The sequence below is a fragment of the Ambystoma mexicanum genome, chromosome 12 (genome assembly GCF_040938575.1).
Source record: "Ambystoma mexicanum isolate Mex_15411 chromosome 12, UKY_AmexF1_1, whole genome shotgun sequence".
NCBI lineage: Eukaryota > Metazoa > Chordata > Amphibia > Caudata > Ambystomatidae > Ambystoma > Ambystoma mexicanum.
The window spans coordinates 527,582,182-527,600,549 of NC_090936.1; the positions used below are offsets into that span (position 1 = coordinate 527,582,182).

General features: G+C 40.7%; 1 protein-coding gene across 2 annotated transcripts in view; it reads right to left on the reverse strand.

The window, feature by feature from the left end:
* Positions 1 to 7,607: 7,607 nt before the first annotated feature.
* LOC138512987 (lectin-like) overlaps positions 7,608 to 18,368 on the reverse strand; it is an 82,444-nt gene continuing 71,683 nt past the window's right edge. For both annotated transcript variants that reach the window (XM_069627704.1, XM_069627703.1), the window contains exons 5-6: positions 16,506 to 16,578; positions 7,608 to 7,734 (exon numbers count right to left, since the gene is read on the reverse strand). In XM_069627704.1, coding sequence (XP_069483805.1) covers positions 7,716 to 7,734; positions 16,506 to 16,578 — 92 coding nt within the window. In that variant the 3' untranslated portion in view covers positions 7,608 to 7,715. The remainder of the gene's footprint in view (positions 7,735 to 16,505; positions 16,579 to 18,368) is intronic.

An 18,368-nucleotide genomic window follows, 5' to 3' on the forward strand; every position in this document is an offset into this window, starting at 1 on the left:
GCTATCAGGTGCGGAGGACGAAACAGTACTAGCAGTATTGACGAACTTGGCATGGGAGGGCAATACGATGGAGCCTCAGCTTCTGACGCGAGCGGAAAACACCGAAGTGCAAGGCGTTACGGCCACGCCAGAGGCGCCAGTCAGTTTGCTTAGTCTGAACACTCAGAACACAAATCCCACCACACAAATAATAATGCAACCCATTGGCTTACAGCAGCCAGCTAACTCAGATGGGATAAACATAATAGGGGTGCAACTACATGAGAGACAGCTTCCAAAAAAAGAGGTACCAATACACAGGGGAATTGACAGAGAAGTTGCTGAAAGGGAATTAGAACAGTTTGCTTATACTTCATGGCAATGGATGAAGATTCTAAGCAGTGCCACGAATGAGAATAAGCCCAGGTCTTGGAAACCTTCAACGAATATCCCAAACGAACAAACCATCAATACTCGTCAAGTAGGGAGCAACCTTGCTGCAGGCGTGTACTCTCATGACCCTGACCTAAGCTGTTTACTGCTGCGAGTTAAGTGGGAGATGTCACAAAAAAGAAAGCTCTGCCAGCAAAACAACATTGGCAAATAAAGCAGGTGCAAAGAACTAAATCTGAGGATGTAAGGCTCTCTGCCTTTGACACGCCAAGTGCGCACGCATCACGGCTATCGCTTGACATCACAGAAATTGATCTACTCATGTCTAAAAATGAAAACAGAAACAACGTTTTCGCCGAAACTGGCAAGATAGACATAAGAAGCCAACGACCGACATCAACATCGGCGACGGCCAGCCCCGAGTGTCAATCGCCAGAACAGCAGTTGAACCCATCATCGCCACAGAATGAGATCCTAACACCTGCAAACTTAGCGAAGAAGGAAACCTCAAAGAACCAATCCATGGATTCCTTGCCAGTGACTGATAAGCGAGGCGACAAGTGCCACTGTACCCTGACAAGAGGATACTTAAAAGGTCCAATTCCGACAACTATGATGGATCTACAAAACATGCTGGTAGTAACCACATCAGAAGCTCTATTCCACTATGGAAGCTATATGAAACAAATGTAGAGGCAATGAAGGATGAAGCAACTCTCTTGGCACTAATTCACTCAAAGCAGATATATACAGAAGCCTTTATGAACAGACTACAAGAGCGGATAAACATTGAAGCAGAAGCAAGCATTCGATGGCAGAATAGATTATTTGACCTAGTAAGAAATGACCAGACACATAAAACTGAATTAATCAATATTCTACTATCTATGCTGAACCCAAACAACATAGCTGAAGAACTAGTGCTGATAAAAAATAAATATTAGTCAACTTAACCAACAGCTTATCAAAGGAGTAGTTGAAGAGCCAGCACTGTCCAATTCAAACCAAATGATGAATATTTGCCATAATGAAGCAGTAAATGAAAAGAGGAATGCTCGACAAAAGGAACTTAATCATGTTATCACTGCTGCTGTGCCTATTGACGTGGAACTAATTATTACTTTGGGCAGAGATGATGAACCACCACAAGAAAATGTGGGTCCTCTACAAATAGCACAACAAAGATGAACCCGAAAGAGACCTATGATATTTTTGCGACCAAAACGACCCAAAACAAGATCAAACAGAAAAAAGAATCTAAGCTCAAACTAAATAAAACCAGAAAGGCTCAAGGGCCTTTCTATGACAGTTGTCACTACCTCAGAATGACATAAAAATACAACAAAACAAAACAAAAACCCTGTACTGGAACTAAGACCTAATACTGGACTAAACCTAATAAATTCCATAGAACTCGACCGTACTATACAAAAAATCGATCCTAGTACCCACAAGATGCAACTACAACAGGATGTGGACAGCGATGTGCTAAGTAATATAGAGATACCTCAATCTCCTGCGAATGGAAACGACTCAAACATGAGCTCTCTGATAATCATTGATCAGTATGATGAGGATGAGTCGGAAGAGGCAGTGAAGAATCATCTTTCCTGTGAGGATATAACAGACGATGACCTTGGAGACTGCAATATGGAACTTTCATGCGAAGATGTGTCAAACAGTAATCCAGAAAGTCCCCTTAGAAACCAACTAGAAATCATTGATTTAACCTCTAACGATAAAAACTCAATATCAGAGAGCACCTTTGGCACTAGTCCAAACCAGTGAAATCTGGAGACGAAACCAAAAGGAAACCAGATGATAGTACCCAAATTTATCGACCCAAGAAAGAAACAAGTGGAGAACAGAGTACAGATACAAAGAATAGTAGAATCTAAAGAAGGTTTGATATTAAATAGAACCAATATAATATGGCTACTGCATGCCATACCGCAACTGAAAACTATATGTTCAAGTAATATAAAATTAGTCCAGTTTCTGGAGGCACGCTCTTTAGATGATGTATGGGTGGATTTCTACGACAGAGCGGTAATGGAAAACATCTTGAAACACAAAAATCTATTCTGTCAACTGGGCTTTCTCTGTACTATATTTAATAAACAGCAGTTGAATGAAAATAAGATCATCGAAAGAATGAAGCAAGAACGTGACCCTAAGGTAAAGCAAGTTTCAAGATGCAATGAAAGTAGCACCCCAGCATCACATAACAGTGAAGACGAGAGAAACTTGAGTACTTACTATGATGAGAAGAAAGTAAGTACACACCGTTGGAAACACCCCATATGGAGAGACACAGACTAGATGGAGACCTTGCGGCCCCATGCAAGTACCTCCATATATTAACCATCAACTAGTGTGAGTATCTGCGAGAACTTCCTGTGCTCGTTTAACTCCCGAGGCTATACCCATCTTCAACATGACAACTGAAACTTCAACAACATCCAGATTATCTGCCTACAGGAGACATGGCTGGTTCAACAACGAGTATGTGAAGGATACTTTACCTTCAAGAATCCGGTGCTAGAAGGCCTGAAAGGCCATCCAGAGGCAACACGCCTGATGTTAATAAAAGTAGATGCAAATCTTGAAATTGTGGATACTATAAATGTAAGCCATGAATCCAAATGACCATATTGAGCCATAATGCATCAACTAGTAAGGTAGAAGAAAATGGGACCCGGCCTCGGGAGAAAAAGATGCTGACTATTATAAACCTATACTTAGAATCCGTCAGCAATAAATGACAAGGTTTTCATAGATACCGTGTTCACGGCTATTGACAATGCCATGGGATGTTTTCAGCACACGGAATTCATCATATGCTGTGATCTGAATTTACATCTTTACGATCACCGAGGAATAAGACACAATCCCCTAGAGCGAGACGCTGGACAAAAGAAATGGACTATCATAACTTATCGCTCACGACCAAACCTTAAAATAATATAGGTGAGATATGGCCAACCTGGTCGAGAGGCTCTTCGAGGGCAATCATTGACTACATCTATACCTCTCAAGGGATCAATGAGCAACTTATCAAAACTGATACCATCTACTCCAGTCAGAGCGAACTTTGGATGCTACACATAACCTGGTCAACAACAAACCAAGCCAGAGCAAAAATATGCCTACCTCTAGTAGAACTAGACTACGCTTGAAGAATAATCACATAGGATCCTTGCCTGAAACCTTTCTCGTGACCACACAGACAGGAACAGAGAAACTAAACTATGAATGGCTCTTAAACCTTTTTTTTTTTAAAAAAAACAACCTGCAAATATAAACCTGGATTGCATCATACACACTGTTTCAATGCAGAGAGAAAAGAGAAGAAAGCCGAAATGCATAGGAACATCAGAACCATCACAAAAGGCCGGGAGGAAAACAAAGTAAAGTTGATCAGGAAGGAGAAACAGCGATACACACATTGGAGTAAAAACCACAGATCCATGGCATTCCAATACGATGCTGAACAGATGTTCAAAGCATTAAAGAATAGAATACCAGAAATCTGTGGAACATCCTCAACCAACATGACAAAGTTAAGGACAGATTGATCTCCGATGTTCCAGAACCAATTTGGTTTGCTCACTTTACAGAATTATATAAAGCACGAGACTCCAACTTGAAGTCAGAACTTGAAAAACAACCGATGGAATAGACACTCGAATATAATCAAAAGGACATCCAGACAGCCATCGCCAAGTTGAATATGTCTCGTGCACCAGGACCAGATGGGCTATCTAACGCGGTTCTCAAGCAGAAACCCCATTGTTGGACTAAACTATGTATGCAACTGTTCAAACTGATTGAAGACTCAAATGCCATATCTTGAACATGGCAATCTGCCATACTTGTGCCGATTTTTAAGCAGGGTGACAGAAAGCAGCTGAACAACTATCGCTCCATTGCCCTACTTGACCCGTTAGGGAACACTTTTGCCTCATACCTATTGCAAAAGTTAGACATTTGGGCTGCAAAGAATAATCGGCAAGCAAAAAGGCAAACTGGTTTTGTCAAAAAGTCTGGCACTAACATCAATCAATTCTACTAAACCTCCTAAAACAAGAGGCTATCCGTGACAACATTCAGATATACGCAGTGTTTGTTGATCTAAAACTTGCATTTGATATTATTAACATACAAGCACTTTGGAACAAATTGGAAACCTGGGGATGTCCCCCTGAAATCCCGGAGCCAGTCAACTTACTATACAGTAACACCAGCATCCAAATTCACATGACGGCAGATGGCGTAGTGTCTGCGCCGATTATAACATCGAATGGCCTGAAACAGGGCTGTCCACTGGCGGCAACCTTTTTCAACCTCTTCACCTCTGACTTCGATGATTACATGAATATCTTGTCTCGAAATCCGCCAAAAGTCAACGCCATCTCTTTACCACAGATGATGTATGCAGACGATATTTTGGTGTTCGATAAAACACAGCGTGGTCTGCAGATATGTCTAGATCGATTGGAAAGCTACATGATGCTGAATGAACTAAGAATGAACACACAGTAAACACTGACCATGCTGCTAACAAAGAAACAGTTGAAATCGAAATTCACTTGGTTCTTACAGAACAACAAACCTATGCAGGTCAACACAGTGAAATATTTAGGTGTATGGATCAATCAATCCAAATCTGAAGAAGAATGGGCCCTACACTTAAAATCAAAAGCATCCGAATTAGCAAGACAAAGAGCATATATCCATAGGAAATATGGCAAATATTCACTGAAGCCAGTTGTAACCTTTTTTCGTCAAAAAGTGGTAGCAATCCTAGCCTACAGAGCGGAATCAATGATCAATCTTGATCCGGCTATATGGCAACAACTAGAAGCTATCTTTTGACGCAAGGTGCTAGCATTACAGCCCACGTTTCCTATGGTCAGGATCCGCTATGAAATTGCAACTCAATCACTACAATCCATCACAATGTGGTAACATTTCTATCTGTTCCAGAGCAAGGACCAAATTCCATCAATTGAAATCCCTTGTTCGAACTGTGCAACAATCAATAAGCAAACGGTGAACGATTGGAAAAATAAAATGGAAAGACAACTTGAGAAGTCAGAGATTTCAATGGAAATGTTGATCCAACGCCCACAGGATGTGAAAAGAAGAATAATGCTAAACGACTGGATACTTACAATGCCAGTGAAGACACAATATCATATGAACCCTAATTGTGATCTTGAGATAAGGCCGGTTAACCAGCTTCCGAACTGCCTGAAATTGTTTCCAGACAAAGACATAATAGATCTATTCCTGCGATTAGGCCTTAATTTGCTCCCGACGCGAGAGCGCTTGTCTAAAATTAAACAAATACGAGCACACAGGCATTCTGCAGATTTTGTGAAGACCCTGAATGTAAGGATCTGACTGAAAAATGAAATCTGCATAGACTAATGTATTTGACGTCTACGCTACAGCTAGATGCAAAGGAACGGTGGGACCAAATCTGGCTAGGTAATAATAAGAGACTAATATATATGGTTAAAAAAAACATAAAAACACAGGAGTGATGTTATCTTAATTTGTTGAAAAAATCTCATAGTATGAATAAGCAATGTATAGAAATGAAAAGTTTAGAAATAAGCTATATCATTTTAATAAAAAAATAAATAAAAAAGAATACACCTTGATTGAAGAAATTCACCAGGTGCAGCTGATAGAAGACATTATTTTGAAGTTAGCACATTGAGAAAACATGTATAAGGACCTATGCTATTTATTGCTCATTTGACTGAAGAAGGCCAACTTTCTGAGAATAGAATTGCGTAAGAGAGACTTGTTTGTAAAGATGATCTCAGACTGTCCCCAGGCTTCAAGAAACATCACCATCTTATGGGGAAAAACGATTTCGGCCAAAGACTGTTTAGTACAGACTGATGGCTATATGGTTGAAACTCTTAAGACGTATGTATTTTACTACTAGCGGTACCACCCGGCTTTGCCTGGGTCTGTAGCTAACATGCACGTAGGGGTCTGCTATAGCCTCATGTATGTTTATTGTGCCATAACTTACTATTATTGAATTCCTATTATCAGCAATCTCCCGAAATCGCCTATTCTGATAGCACAGGGCCGGACCCCGCTCAACCCCTGTCCACGGCGAATGGGTCTGATTGGTCAAATTTCACAATGGCCAATACACCGTAGACTGGTGTGCTGACCTTGTGTCCTAACTTCCTATTTTTAGAAAAGTCGCAAAATCGTCAATCTCCCAAAATTGCCAGTATGATAGAACATCCCCCAGTATATCCCAGAGTGGTATGCTGACCTCGGGCAAAAATTTCAATCCACCAACCAGTGTGGGGCTGGAGCCAACATTTGCAAAATCGTCAATCTCCCAAAAATGCCTATACTTATAGCATAAAGCCAGACATACAAACAGACTTTCACAAATATAAATATACTACTATTCTTATATTTCACTTCAATCAGGAAGCACTGCTGTCGGATCCATTTCCTTGTCGGAAAAGTGAATATATTGAAGTCCAACTTCGGGTTCAATTATGGGATTTCAAATTAGGCACTTGCAAGGTTAAGGTAGGTATGGCTTGAATCTTCCCACTGGAATGATGTTGAAAACTGTCAGATTCACAAAGCTTCCTAAAATCTGGGCCATACTCTTGTGACTCTTTATATCACAGACAGTTTGGAAATGTCACATCATACTGTATTTAATCAGTGGAACTTCAAGGTATACTTGACCAAATTAAAATTGAACCTTGCATCTTATATGTTTTCTAGTTTGATGAAAAAGCATCAATAACAACTCTAGTCAGAGGGTGTTGCTATTACCCAATATAATAGAGCTAGATTACTGAGCTCGGGAGGATGCTCGGCCCTACCACTATCCCCAATCCCCAACTGAGACTTAAAAATTAAACAGGGGTCTCAGCAGTGAGTGTGAAATTCACCGAGCTATGGGAACTGCTTTCCAGTCTAAACATCTCAGGATCATCAAAACAGTGTTGTTCTGAATTTCTGAGGACACCACCTTAGATGCTATAATTAAACCTAGAGGATGTTCTCTTTCTTACAATATGTAGCAATAATGTCAGACTTAAAAACAAGACTGTATCACAATTATGGAAGAGTATCACATTTGGGTGTTTAAACTTGGCATATCTAACCCATACAGCCCCGGGCCAATGAAAAGAAACAAGCACAAATCACTGTTTGAAGTGCTTTGCAAGGGAATCAATATTTATTGAACTCTATCAGGCATTTTACACATATTATATAGATCTGTCCTCATTGCTCTGTTCTTATGCGTTAATCACCAGATGCCGCCTGGGCTGTTCACTTCACGGGTTGCTGCACAATCTAAAATGGAACACATGTAGACAGAGTTAGTGACAAGGCAACTGTAGAGGTGTATATTTATCCCCAATGGGTTGGCAATCAAACAAATAGCACATGTTGAGTTGTGAAGCAAGAATGAATATAGAGTAAATAGTTCAACATACTCTCATCGCAGTCAAATGATAATGATTTGCAGCAGTTCATTTTTTATGCACCATGCACGCAGAATTTTTATCAGAAACTGCTATATTTTCCATTTCATCACATGTAAGTCTGTTTTCAGTGTAGTCTTGACAGCTATGCTTATTTACATGTGTTTTATCTAGAGAGCACACCAGACTACCATAGGTGTGCGCACAAGGTTGTAATCCATCACTCATTGAGACAGTGGAGCACAGAGTTAGGATTCAGCTTAAATAGCAGCAAAACACCACCTTATTGGTGCGGTCACTAAGATGAAAATCAAATAATTGATGTGTATTAGTACATGGAGTTGATTAGAGTATGTTGTAGAAGATTGTGTTGGTATATCATGGTGCACAAAACATATAGGTGGGTGGATGAGGGGACCAATCTGGTGCAAATAATGGCAGAACAAATTCTACAATTGGAAAAATACATGTATGCAACATTGCAGTTTGCTACCCTAAATCTGTGTATTGGGATTCCCCTGACATTGGACAGGCATGTGGATTGATTATGCAGAGTGATCAGAGAATGGGCCAGTGATGCAGGTGAGGTGCCAGGGAAGGATATATGGTATTGAGTGAATGTGAAACATAGCAGGCAACAGTATGCAGTGCCCAGTGAATGAGGTAAGATGATCAGTGAATGTGGCAGTGGAAACTGAACATGGTCGACTAAGCAGTGAATGGGGCATGCTGAACTGTAAATTGGGGGTTCTGAGCAGTGAGTGGAATAGTGAGACCAGTGAATGAGACAGGCTTACAGTGAATAGAGCAGTCAACCGTGAATGATGCTGTATAACCATTACTTCTTATTGGTTCATTGCACCATGGCTACACTCCTTTCACTGGGCAAGAAAACTCATGAATGAATCCCTAATCAATAGAATGCTCTCATATTATGCACATCAGCATAACATTATGAGACTATATTCGGAGAGGATACATTACTCTGCAAGGGATGTTGAGAGCATGAGCAGCAGAGCAACATATGCACTCATTCTCAGGGAGGAGATATTAATCCCCAGATACAGCAACAGAAGTAATACATCAACTCATGCCCAGTGGAAGCAACTCATGACTCGGAGAGGCAATATTAAAATCATAATATGATCAGAGCAAGAGAAGCAGAAGCAACGCATAAGTTCCTGCTCAGAGAAGAAATAGTAATCTCAAGTATTTGCTCAGATCATGGGCAGTAGAACCAACTCATAAACTCATGACATGCAGGAAAGACTCATCTTGCTTGTATGCTTGGAGTCTAAGCATTCATCCTAAATTAGTCTCTATTCTACAAGCTTGAATAGCAGATGAACCTTATTAGGACATTACAGACACTGTTTTAGAATGATCTAAGAGATAATTGAGGCATTTCTAATTGCAATTTGGTGTCAATCAGCTGGAAGCAATGTTTGCATTGCCTATGATATGTCCACTGCATCAAGGCTCTGCCCTCTCCCTTCTAGCAACACAAGAACTCATACTCGGGGAGGGTATATTAAGCAACCTCATACTAAACAATGGGGCACTCTCAGTTTACAAAATAAAAGAAACTCATCAATTCACATTCAGAGAAGAATCATCTCCTGTCCCAAAAATATGCAACTCCTTAACAGACCCCATAATGCCCTTTGGTGCAGCAAATATTAAAGCATCAACATTTCCAACAGTCATATGCTTTACAAAGGCATACACACATGCTATCATCGTACACCTCCTAAAAGAAATCAATAACAAACCCAAAGGAACTATGAGTTGTTGGCCCTTATGCAATATCCTGTATCCCATACTATTTTGAAATTAGAACAAGGAAGGCAACCACAACACTTTGAGGAGTCCAACCATATGTTTCATGATTGGCAACCCTACACATGATCCTAGAGAAGCACTGAACTAATCTTGATTAATATGTGCATGGACCGACCTGAATGTTTGGCCAAACAGGGTCATTCTGACAATGGCAGTGCAGTTAAAGAGTCTTTATCAGAATTAACATTACTTTTACTGGACAACGCGAATAACTCTGCTTTACCACCACTCATAATCTGGTGTATTTACGTTCATGCTGAGTGACGATCACAGGAATTGGTTTCAAAATCATAATGGGACCAAAAGACATTTCAGCAATCCAGATTTTGCTGATTCTGCAACACAGTGGATTGCATTGTCCTACTGGAAAGTTTGGAGTTGTTTTAAGGATATCAGGTCTGGTCTTAAAACAGATTCTCTCTGTCCTGGGCAAACAGTACCACACCATTAAGGCTGGTACAGCTTCATTCAAATAAAATAAAATGCTTTATAACCACTCGTAGTAATGTCTGTTTTGGACCCCTACTTGAGATTAGAAACCTACACCAAATTTAGTCCATAAAGTACATGAATTCCATTTAACAGTTTGTTACCTTAAAAAAGGGAAGGATTACCACAGAAACATCACACAATGCAGTAGAGATACATTTTAATCAGGGACTCACTTAGAAAGCCTATCTCTATTGTATAACCCCAATCTCTGGCCCGGAACCCATACCACTTATAGAAACAGTGCTTTATCTTCTTGTTATTATGGAAGTTATGCATACATTTATTTATTATCTTCCTGGTTTACATGATTTGTAGTTCTATTTAATTTGCATGGTTTCCTAGTGAGTATTCTAGTTTGTATTTGTTGCATAATGAAAACAAGTAAACCAATATTGATGTTGTCATTGCCTCTGTCCTATTTTATTTGATACTTTTAAGTATTCTGTCTCTGAACTACTTTCTCTTGTGGCTGCGATGCTGCTTGGATTCTCTGTTTAATCTCTCGTATGATTGTAATGATTTTGTTTGTGTTCTCTATACTCTAACTACTGCTTTGCAATAGAGTTTGCTTTCAAACGTATGCAGCCAGGAATCTTTTTAATATTGTTTAAAATGCATCCAATTTCTGTATAATAAGATGGCTGTGATGTATCACCTTGAATAATGCTGTATTTATGTAGATAGTTAAAAAGTGGATGTGTGTTAATGCTTTGTTTTTTCTTAAATTTGGTAGATGCATTTCTTCTTTCTTTCTTTGGGAATTGAAATGTTGCCTATGGTGATTACTTTGATAGTTGACAGTGTCTGTGTTGTTCATAGGTTCATTTATGAGAGAATTTGTTTTCTATTAGGTCAGTGTCAATACTATATTCAGTGAAAAACTACAGTTAAGACAGAGTTAAGAAAATCAGATTCATCACAACAAACCCCACGAAATTCGGCAGATGTGGGAAGTGACGATAATCTTAAATCAGAGCCTCCCTCCTCTAGATGTGCCCCACAATGTAATTGTTTATTTCACTGTTGATCTCTGCTGTGATCTCATGTATGAGTTAATGGGCTGAGCAACAGAAGGGATCTCCGAATTAAGATTATCTTTACTTCCCATGTACGCCAAATTACATGGGTTTTGTTGCCATGAATCAGATCATCCTAACTGTGTTTTAACTAAGGTCCTGATTCATTGAAGCGTTTTATAATGGCGCAATCCCATAGGAAAACGCTTCATGAATCAGGTCCTATATATTATTCACTGAAATTCAAGGGGTCTGTAATTTTATATTTTCTACAGGTGATCAACCACGGCCATTGACCCTAGCATATGGCCAGCATCTAGGGAGACCCCTTTGGGACTGCTGAGAAAAACCCAAAGTCTGGTTGAGACCTACAAGTGAATACTGCAAGGCCAAGCAGAGGTCTATGGAGAGGAAGTTCTGGAACGTGATACCCAAGAAATGTCTTATGAAAAGTAGTGAAAGTAGAGAGGCTGACGGAGAGTCCTAAGTTGTTTGTTTTGTTTGATTAGTGTAGGGATTGACTTAGAATAGGATTGGAGAACTATTTTGTTGGCCAAAGCTTGGAACAGTTGTGTTGTTTGTTTAAGGTAGCCAGGAGGTTAAGATTGTGATTAATATTAGACATTTCTGTTGGCCACCTCATTAAACATTGTTTGTAGAATAGGGTATCCCAAGGGGCGGGCAAGGATGCATAAGAGTAAGTGTTAGACTTCATGATTTGAAACGCAATTTACAAAGGTTTGAACACCTAGAGAGAGCCCACTTTACGTTGACCCATCCTTGATGGTGTTTTTAATTAGAAAGGCCCTATTGTTTGTAAAGTATTCCTAAGTATATATTTGTATGTGGTCCAATCATTTCTTAATAATAAAAACAGATTTGTTTACAACCTCAATATGCTGTGTCAAGTGTATCATTGCTCAGTCTTACTACAGGCTTTGGTTCTGATTCAACTTCTTGCACAATTACTAGTAAAACATGGAGCACAAAGAGGTTATTACGAGTAGCTGACAACCTCCTTGTAAGTCAAGGGTATGTCAGAGTTACTCATAGTAACTTCTTTGTGAATCAAATAGTCCTCTCCATTTGCAAGTCAAGTGTATGTGGATTTACTCATATTAACATCTTTGTGAATCAAACCCACCCCTTCTGGTTCTGACTGGAATCCCTTCAGTTACTCTCTACCACTAGAGTGAGGATTGCTGCTTGAGGTACCTGTTCCAGTGCAGCCTCTGGTGCTCCTGGCCCTCCCCTGCACTCACACAGTCTTCTCCGGCCCTCCCAACATTATGGCTCTCATGTGATAGGTCACATGGTTTTTCTTACCAGACTTCCTTGGTTCTCCAGGCAAATGCTCTGCTGCCATCACCATCTGCTCTCTTGCAATAGAGTGAGGGTTGCTGCACAAGTTCCCCGCTCCATCAGAACCTACACTACTCCTGACCCTTTTCTGAACCCTGCCCAGCTGTTGCTAGCTCTCCCAAAATTATGTGATAGGTCACATATTATGCTGTACCCTTATATCCACACCTCAAGGATGTTTCCATTATGAACATTCCCTCCCTCTGTATTGCTAAATCACCCTCTAATGGCATTTTGTATCCCCCCTCCCTCCCTTCCATGAGACCTTTCCTCTACCCTCCATTTCTATGTTTATTTTAAACTCTTGTTATTATCATGACATCTCTATTAATGTACTTCATCCCCTTAGAGTTTCTCCCTCCTCATCTTCTTTTCGTTCCCGTAATGTGTCTAACCTTACTTGTCCTCCTATTTCCTCTTCTGCAGCTATCTCCTGTCTACATCTGTCTCAGGGATGCTTGCTCTGTTTCTAACAAATCTCACCCCCCATTCTTGATCTGTTTTTCAGATTCAACTTTCATTTCCTCTCTTTAACTAAACTTGGATTACCCCATCTAACACAATCCCTTTTTTCTGCTTCTTATCCTCTGTCATAAACTTTACTCACACTCCCGCCTCATCGACAAAGGCGGTGGAGTCGGTATCCTTTTTCACTGTTCCTGGACTCTTTCCTTTCCCTGCTAATTTTCCTATATAGCCCTCTTTTTTGAACACCATTTCTCTACTTTCTGTAGGCAACTATTCCTTCCCGTTCCCATTCTTTACAGTCCTCCTGGTCCTCTTTCAACCTTAATCAAAGTCCTTGATTCCCATGTCTGTTTTCTTCTCCCTATTCCCTTCGCATTAATTTTTCTAAGTGATTTCAATCTCCACCTTTGCCTCCACTCACTTCTCCATCCTCTTTATCTCGCATTGTCTCCTTTCACTTCAATCATGTTTCTTGCCCTCCTTCTCAAGTCTCTGGTTCCTCTCTTGACCTAATCTTCTCTTCCTTCTCATCTACTACTCATGTTTCAGCCCACCCCATTTATTCCTCTAATCACTTTCTTCTTTACTTTTCCCCTTCTCTCCCTCCTACCCCATCCCCTTCTCATTCAGTTGTTTCTTTTCTTCAGCACAATCTAAGCATCTTCAACTGTTCTTCCTTTCTAATGCTCCCTCTCTTTAGTACCGCCTGTAGATAAGAGACTTCCTTTCAGCTGAGCAAGCGGCCTCCACTCTTCATTCTATCATCCTATTGACTCATGACTCATTATTTCCCTCTTGCCATTTCTTCCCCTCGAGGACCCTCCTTAACAATGGATATGTCATTCGCTTAGATCTCTTAGGTCCTCTCTCGGCAAAGCTGAATGCTGGTGGAAACATCCCAGTCCTCTAATGATTTAGTCACTCTTTCTGCCTTTTCATGTTTCTACAAAGCTCTGTTATTTAATGCTAAACAATGGTTTTTCTCAGCTCTTACTTTATGCCTCTTTCATCATCCTCACCACCTTTTTCAGCTTCTTATTAATATTCTCCTCCTCGTCTCACAGCCCCTCCATCTCTTCCCCTCTTTCTTCCTCTAACGTTGCTGACTATTTCACTAACAAAGTCTCTTTCTTACACTCCACATTTCCCCTCTCTACTTTACCCTGTTATTCCTTAGCTACCTTACTTCTCCGCCCTTGGATAACCCTCTCCCCTCATCATTCACCCTCACTCCAGTATTGCCTTTCTTCACCCTCCTTACTGATTTGATACTGCTTTGTGTTTTGCCTGCGCCCATTTTACCACTTCCCCCCTTGGCACAATTCCATCTCATCTAGTACCATCCATCTACCTGCATTTGCTTCCCTTTCATATTTCTTTTCAATCTTTCTCCCTCAACATACGTCTTCCCTTCCTCATTTGCACATGCCATTATTAGTCCTATATTGAAAAGGTCCTCTCTTGACCCTTCGCTCACTATTACCTTGACCCTATTTCTCTTCTCCCATTTCTATCTAAACTTCTGAGAGTTTCCTAGACTCAAATATCATCTTACCTTAACTTACACTTCTTGCTTCCCCTTCACTCCTGCTTTTATCCAGCACATTCCACAGAAACTGCACTAATAAACATCTCCAACTTACTTCTATCCGCACATCATCAAAAGCTCTTGTCTATTCTGATTCTCCTCGATCACTCAGCGACTTTCGATACTGTTAGCCATCCTAATCTTCTATCCCTTCTCTCCACTCTTGGTCTTTCAGACACTGCTCTTCAGTGGTTTCATTCCTATCTCTCTCATCAGTCCAACTCCATCTCTTGGGCCACCCACCTCTCTTCTTCATGGCCATTACTTTATATCCCCTAAGGCTCGGTACGTGGCACCTTTCTGTTCTCTCTTAACACTATCCCTCTTTCCTCTCTAATCAAATCCTTTAATCTCTTTTGTCACTTGTATGCAACGATTGTCACATCTTCTTCTATCCAGTCTTCTCTTATTATCTCCATTTTAGTGTCTCATGCTGTCTAGCAGTCTTCCAATCTTGGATGTGCTCTCATTTCTTACACCTTTAAGACAAACAATGGATTTTTCCCTGCTCTCCCCGCCTCCCCTCTACTGGTATTCTCTTCACCCTTTCATTCTTCCTTTTTCTTCCTCTGCCTCTAGTCACATTGTCCTCTTTGACCCTTCTCTTTCCTTCTCAACCCACATTGTTAATACTGACCACATCTGTCGTTGTCACTTTACAAATCTCTGCCATGCTCACCCTTTCCTCTCATTATGCACCTCTAAATTCCCTCATTTTCCCCCACCTTGATTATTGTTCTGCTCTCCTGCTTTGTCCCCCTTCTTTCTATCTCACCCCTCTTTATTCTATCTACAGCTCCACTATCCATCTTCTCTTCCTACTCCCCGCTCACTCTTCTATTTCTCCCTCTCTTCTTTCTGTCTCTTTCCTACCATTCGACTCTCATTTGCTTTTGCACTTTCTCTGCATCGTTTATAAGTAGCCACATGGTTTTGAAGCCATTTATATTTCCTCTCTAGTTTCCTTTTACTCCCCCTCCGACCCTCTCTGTTCCCAATCTATTTCCTTACTGTTCCCAAATCTCCTTTTCCATTCTAGCCCCCAGGAATTGCAACTCCCTGCCCCTTTCCAACCACTCCTCCTCCTCATTTCATGTTTTCTGTACCCATCTTCAAAACCATCTTCTTCTCTTTCTCCTGTTGAATATTTAACTATTTTCCTCTTTTGTGGATCATTGTATTGCTGTCATGACCTTTGCTTTGTACCCTCGTTTCATTTAATGGCTATGCAGTACTTAGGCAAAAGCACTTTAATAATTCCAATAAATACCATATACCTATTTCTTTCCTTTCATTCCATTCAATCATAAAACTTTACATCATTAGCTATGTGGTGTTATTTATCTTAATGTTACATTTTTATTTGTTTTTTTTTTCTGAGAACTACCCATTTTATTATGAATATCATACACAATGTGCACATCATATGTCTTCTAGGTAAATAAGAATGTTTATACTTTTAGTCAACTGGAGCATTGTTGTTAGGGGCAATTCATTTTACTTGTAATTACCTACAATTCTGTGTTTCTGAGAGAGTTCTTTTTGCAAAGAAAGGTAAGAGTTTAGTTCTTCAAATAATAGATTGGAGTAAATGGGTTTGTTGAGGTTCTATTTGATTCAGTACAGTGTTAGTATAATATGTTTCTATCGACTTCCAACTACAATGATTTCCAGGCTCCGTGTAGCAGCTGCTGTATTCCAGTGCCTAACACAGATTCAGTAGGTCAACCATGGGAACGGTACCTTCGCAAACCTCAACCACCTCTGGAAATAATCATCAAAATTCAGCACAGGAGGCAGGCAACCTACCACTGTTTTTGGCAGCCACTGTTGAGTGTATGTGCAAATCTGCAGAGAAGGTTGGTACATTACCTGTTTCCAAGATAATATTTACAGATGAAAGGGAAGGTGATGTGCCTAGGATAGTCATTCCAAGTTATAGTTCCTGAAAAAAAGGAAATAGGTTAATATGCTAGCTTCATAGAAGGGAAGGAAGAATGCTCTCCTCTATCCCCCAGTATATACTTTGCATCTGTGATTAGCCACCCTCAACACAGTGACGCTATCATTCAATTTTAAGTGGATTTCACTGCATGAAGGAGTCTTGTATCACATCCTCCACCCACTGGATCATGGTTGGACCTTGTGATGTGTTTCCCGTGAACACTGTGAACTATGGAGAAGATAGGTATGTCGCAAAATAAGCACAATATCAGCATGGTAGTAGGACATCATACCATTGCACGCTGTAGGTACTCAATTCATTGCCCTGTAGATGTTTGGACTACAACTCCCAATATCCCTAGTGTGACAGAATGTCATCTGGTGCGGATGGCATTGCCAAAGCTTTTTAATTTTTTAGCAAATACAATGATGTGGGTAATTCTGTTTCTGAAAGGATGGTCTGCTACTCAGAACTCCCCTTTCATAAATCCCTAATGTCAAAATGAATATACAAAAATGTGTCTTTGCTGAGCACTGCAGTGTCACAGGGCAAGTTCAAAAGTCAAATGTGCATTCCTGACAGCTCCTGGCATACAAACTAACAGAGGAAGCTTTTTAACTATCTGCACCTCTGATTCAAATGATAAAAATTGTGTATTCTAGTCAGCACAGCGGCACTTCAAGTGGTAAAAATACACGTTACTTGGTTGAGACATGGTGGCTATTAAGGTCTCACAATTATACATCCACAGAATCTGCTATCATAGTGCCACCTTTCTAAGCAGGGATTTAGCTATGAGGAGGCTGATGTGAGTTAGTCATCTGCCCTGGATGTCTCCACAAATGCATGTGGGACAATGGCCAGGAGGATGGCCTCATTGATTCCCTTGGCAAAGGCCAACACCTTACTCCCAGGGCACAAAACCTCCTCCCCAGGATGTCCCCTGGGAACTGGTGATTCAACGGCAGCACTGTTATAACAAAGCCAAACTCACACCAGGGTGCTAAATACTGGAGTCCCAATAAAGTGAGCAGAGGGAGGTGGAGTTAGAGTAGCCAAAGGAGAGAGGTAGTCTGAGGAAGGGGGTTCCACCATATTGGCTTCTGCTAGGTCTCTCTGCAACTCTATCACCCTCCCCCATTTCCTGCAGTAAGAACATTCTGACTATGATTTTAGAAGAAAAAAGGGCATTTGTTACAACAGCCTAGATTGGGCACCTTACATCAAGTTTACTTTGGACCAATACCCATGACAGTTTGTCTTCATAAGGAGAGGGAATACTATCCTCCTTTGATTCATTGTTGAATGTTAAAAACACGAAGAAAGATTCTTTGGACCTCTAATGGAAATACAATGTATTCGAAAGTCCTCTGCCAGAGAGGTGAAGGCAGAACTCAGCCAAGACAGTGGCAAGCTCTGCTCCCTAACCATCCTCAGGGAACAGTGGGAGTGACACTGCTGCTGGACCAAGACTTCTCTGCTGGCTTTGCAATAGAACCAGTATCTTGTTAAATGGAGGTGAAGGACCCTTTGTATGTGGCAGCCAACCTCCTGGACTGGGAATGTCCAACAGACACATCACCTTGTCACTGGAGTTCCTGGATTGCTTGGTATACAACCTGGCCTTCTAGCAGCTTTTTCTGCAACAGAGCCGATGTATGTGGTCTCACTGTGTGACCACATGATTCGACAGCCTTCACATTGGCTAAATCACGGAAAAAGCTTCTAGAAGACCAGTGCAATGCTGCCCAGCATCCTAGACAAGCTATTTTGAAGCAGCCCTATGCACC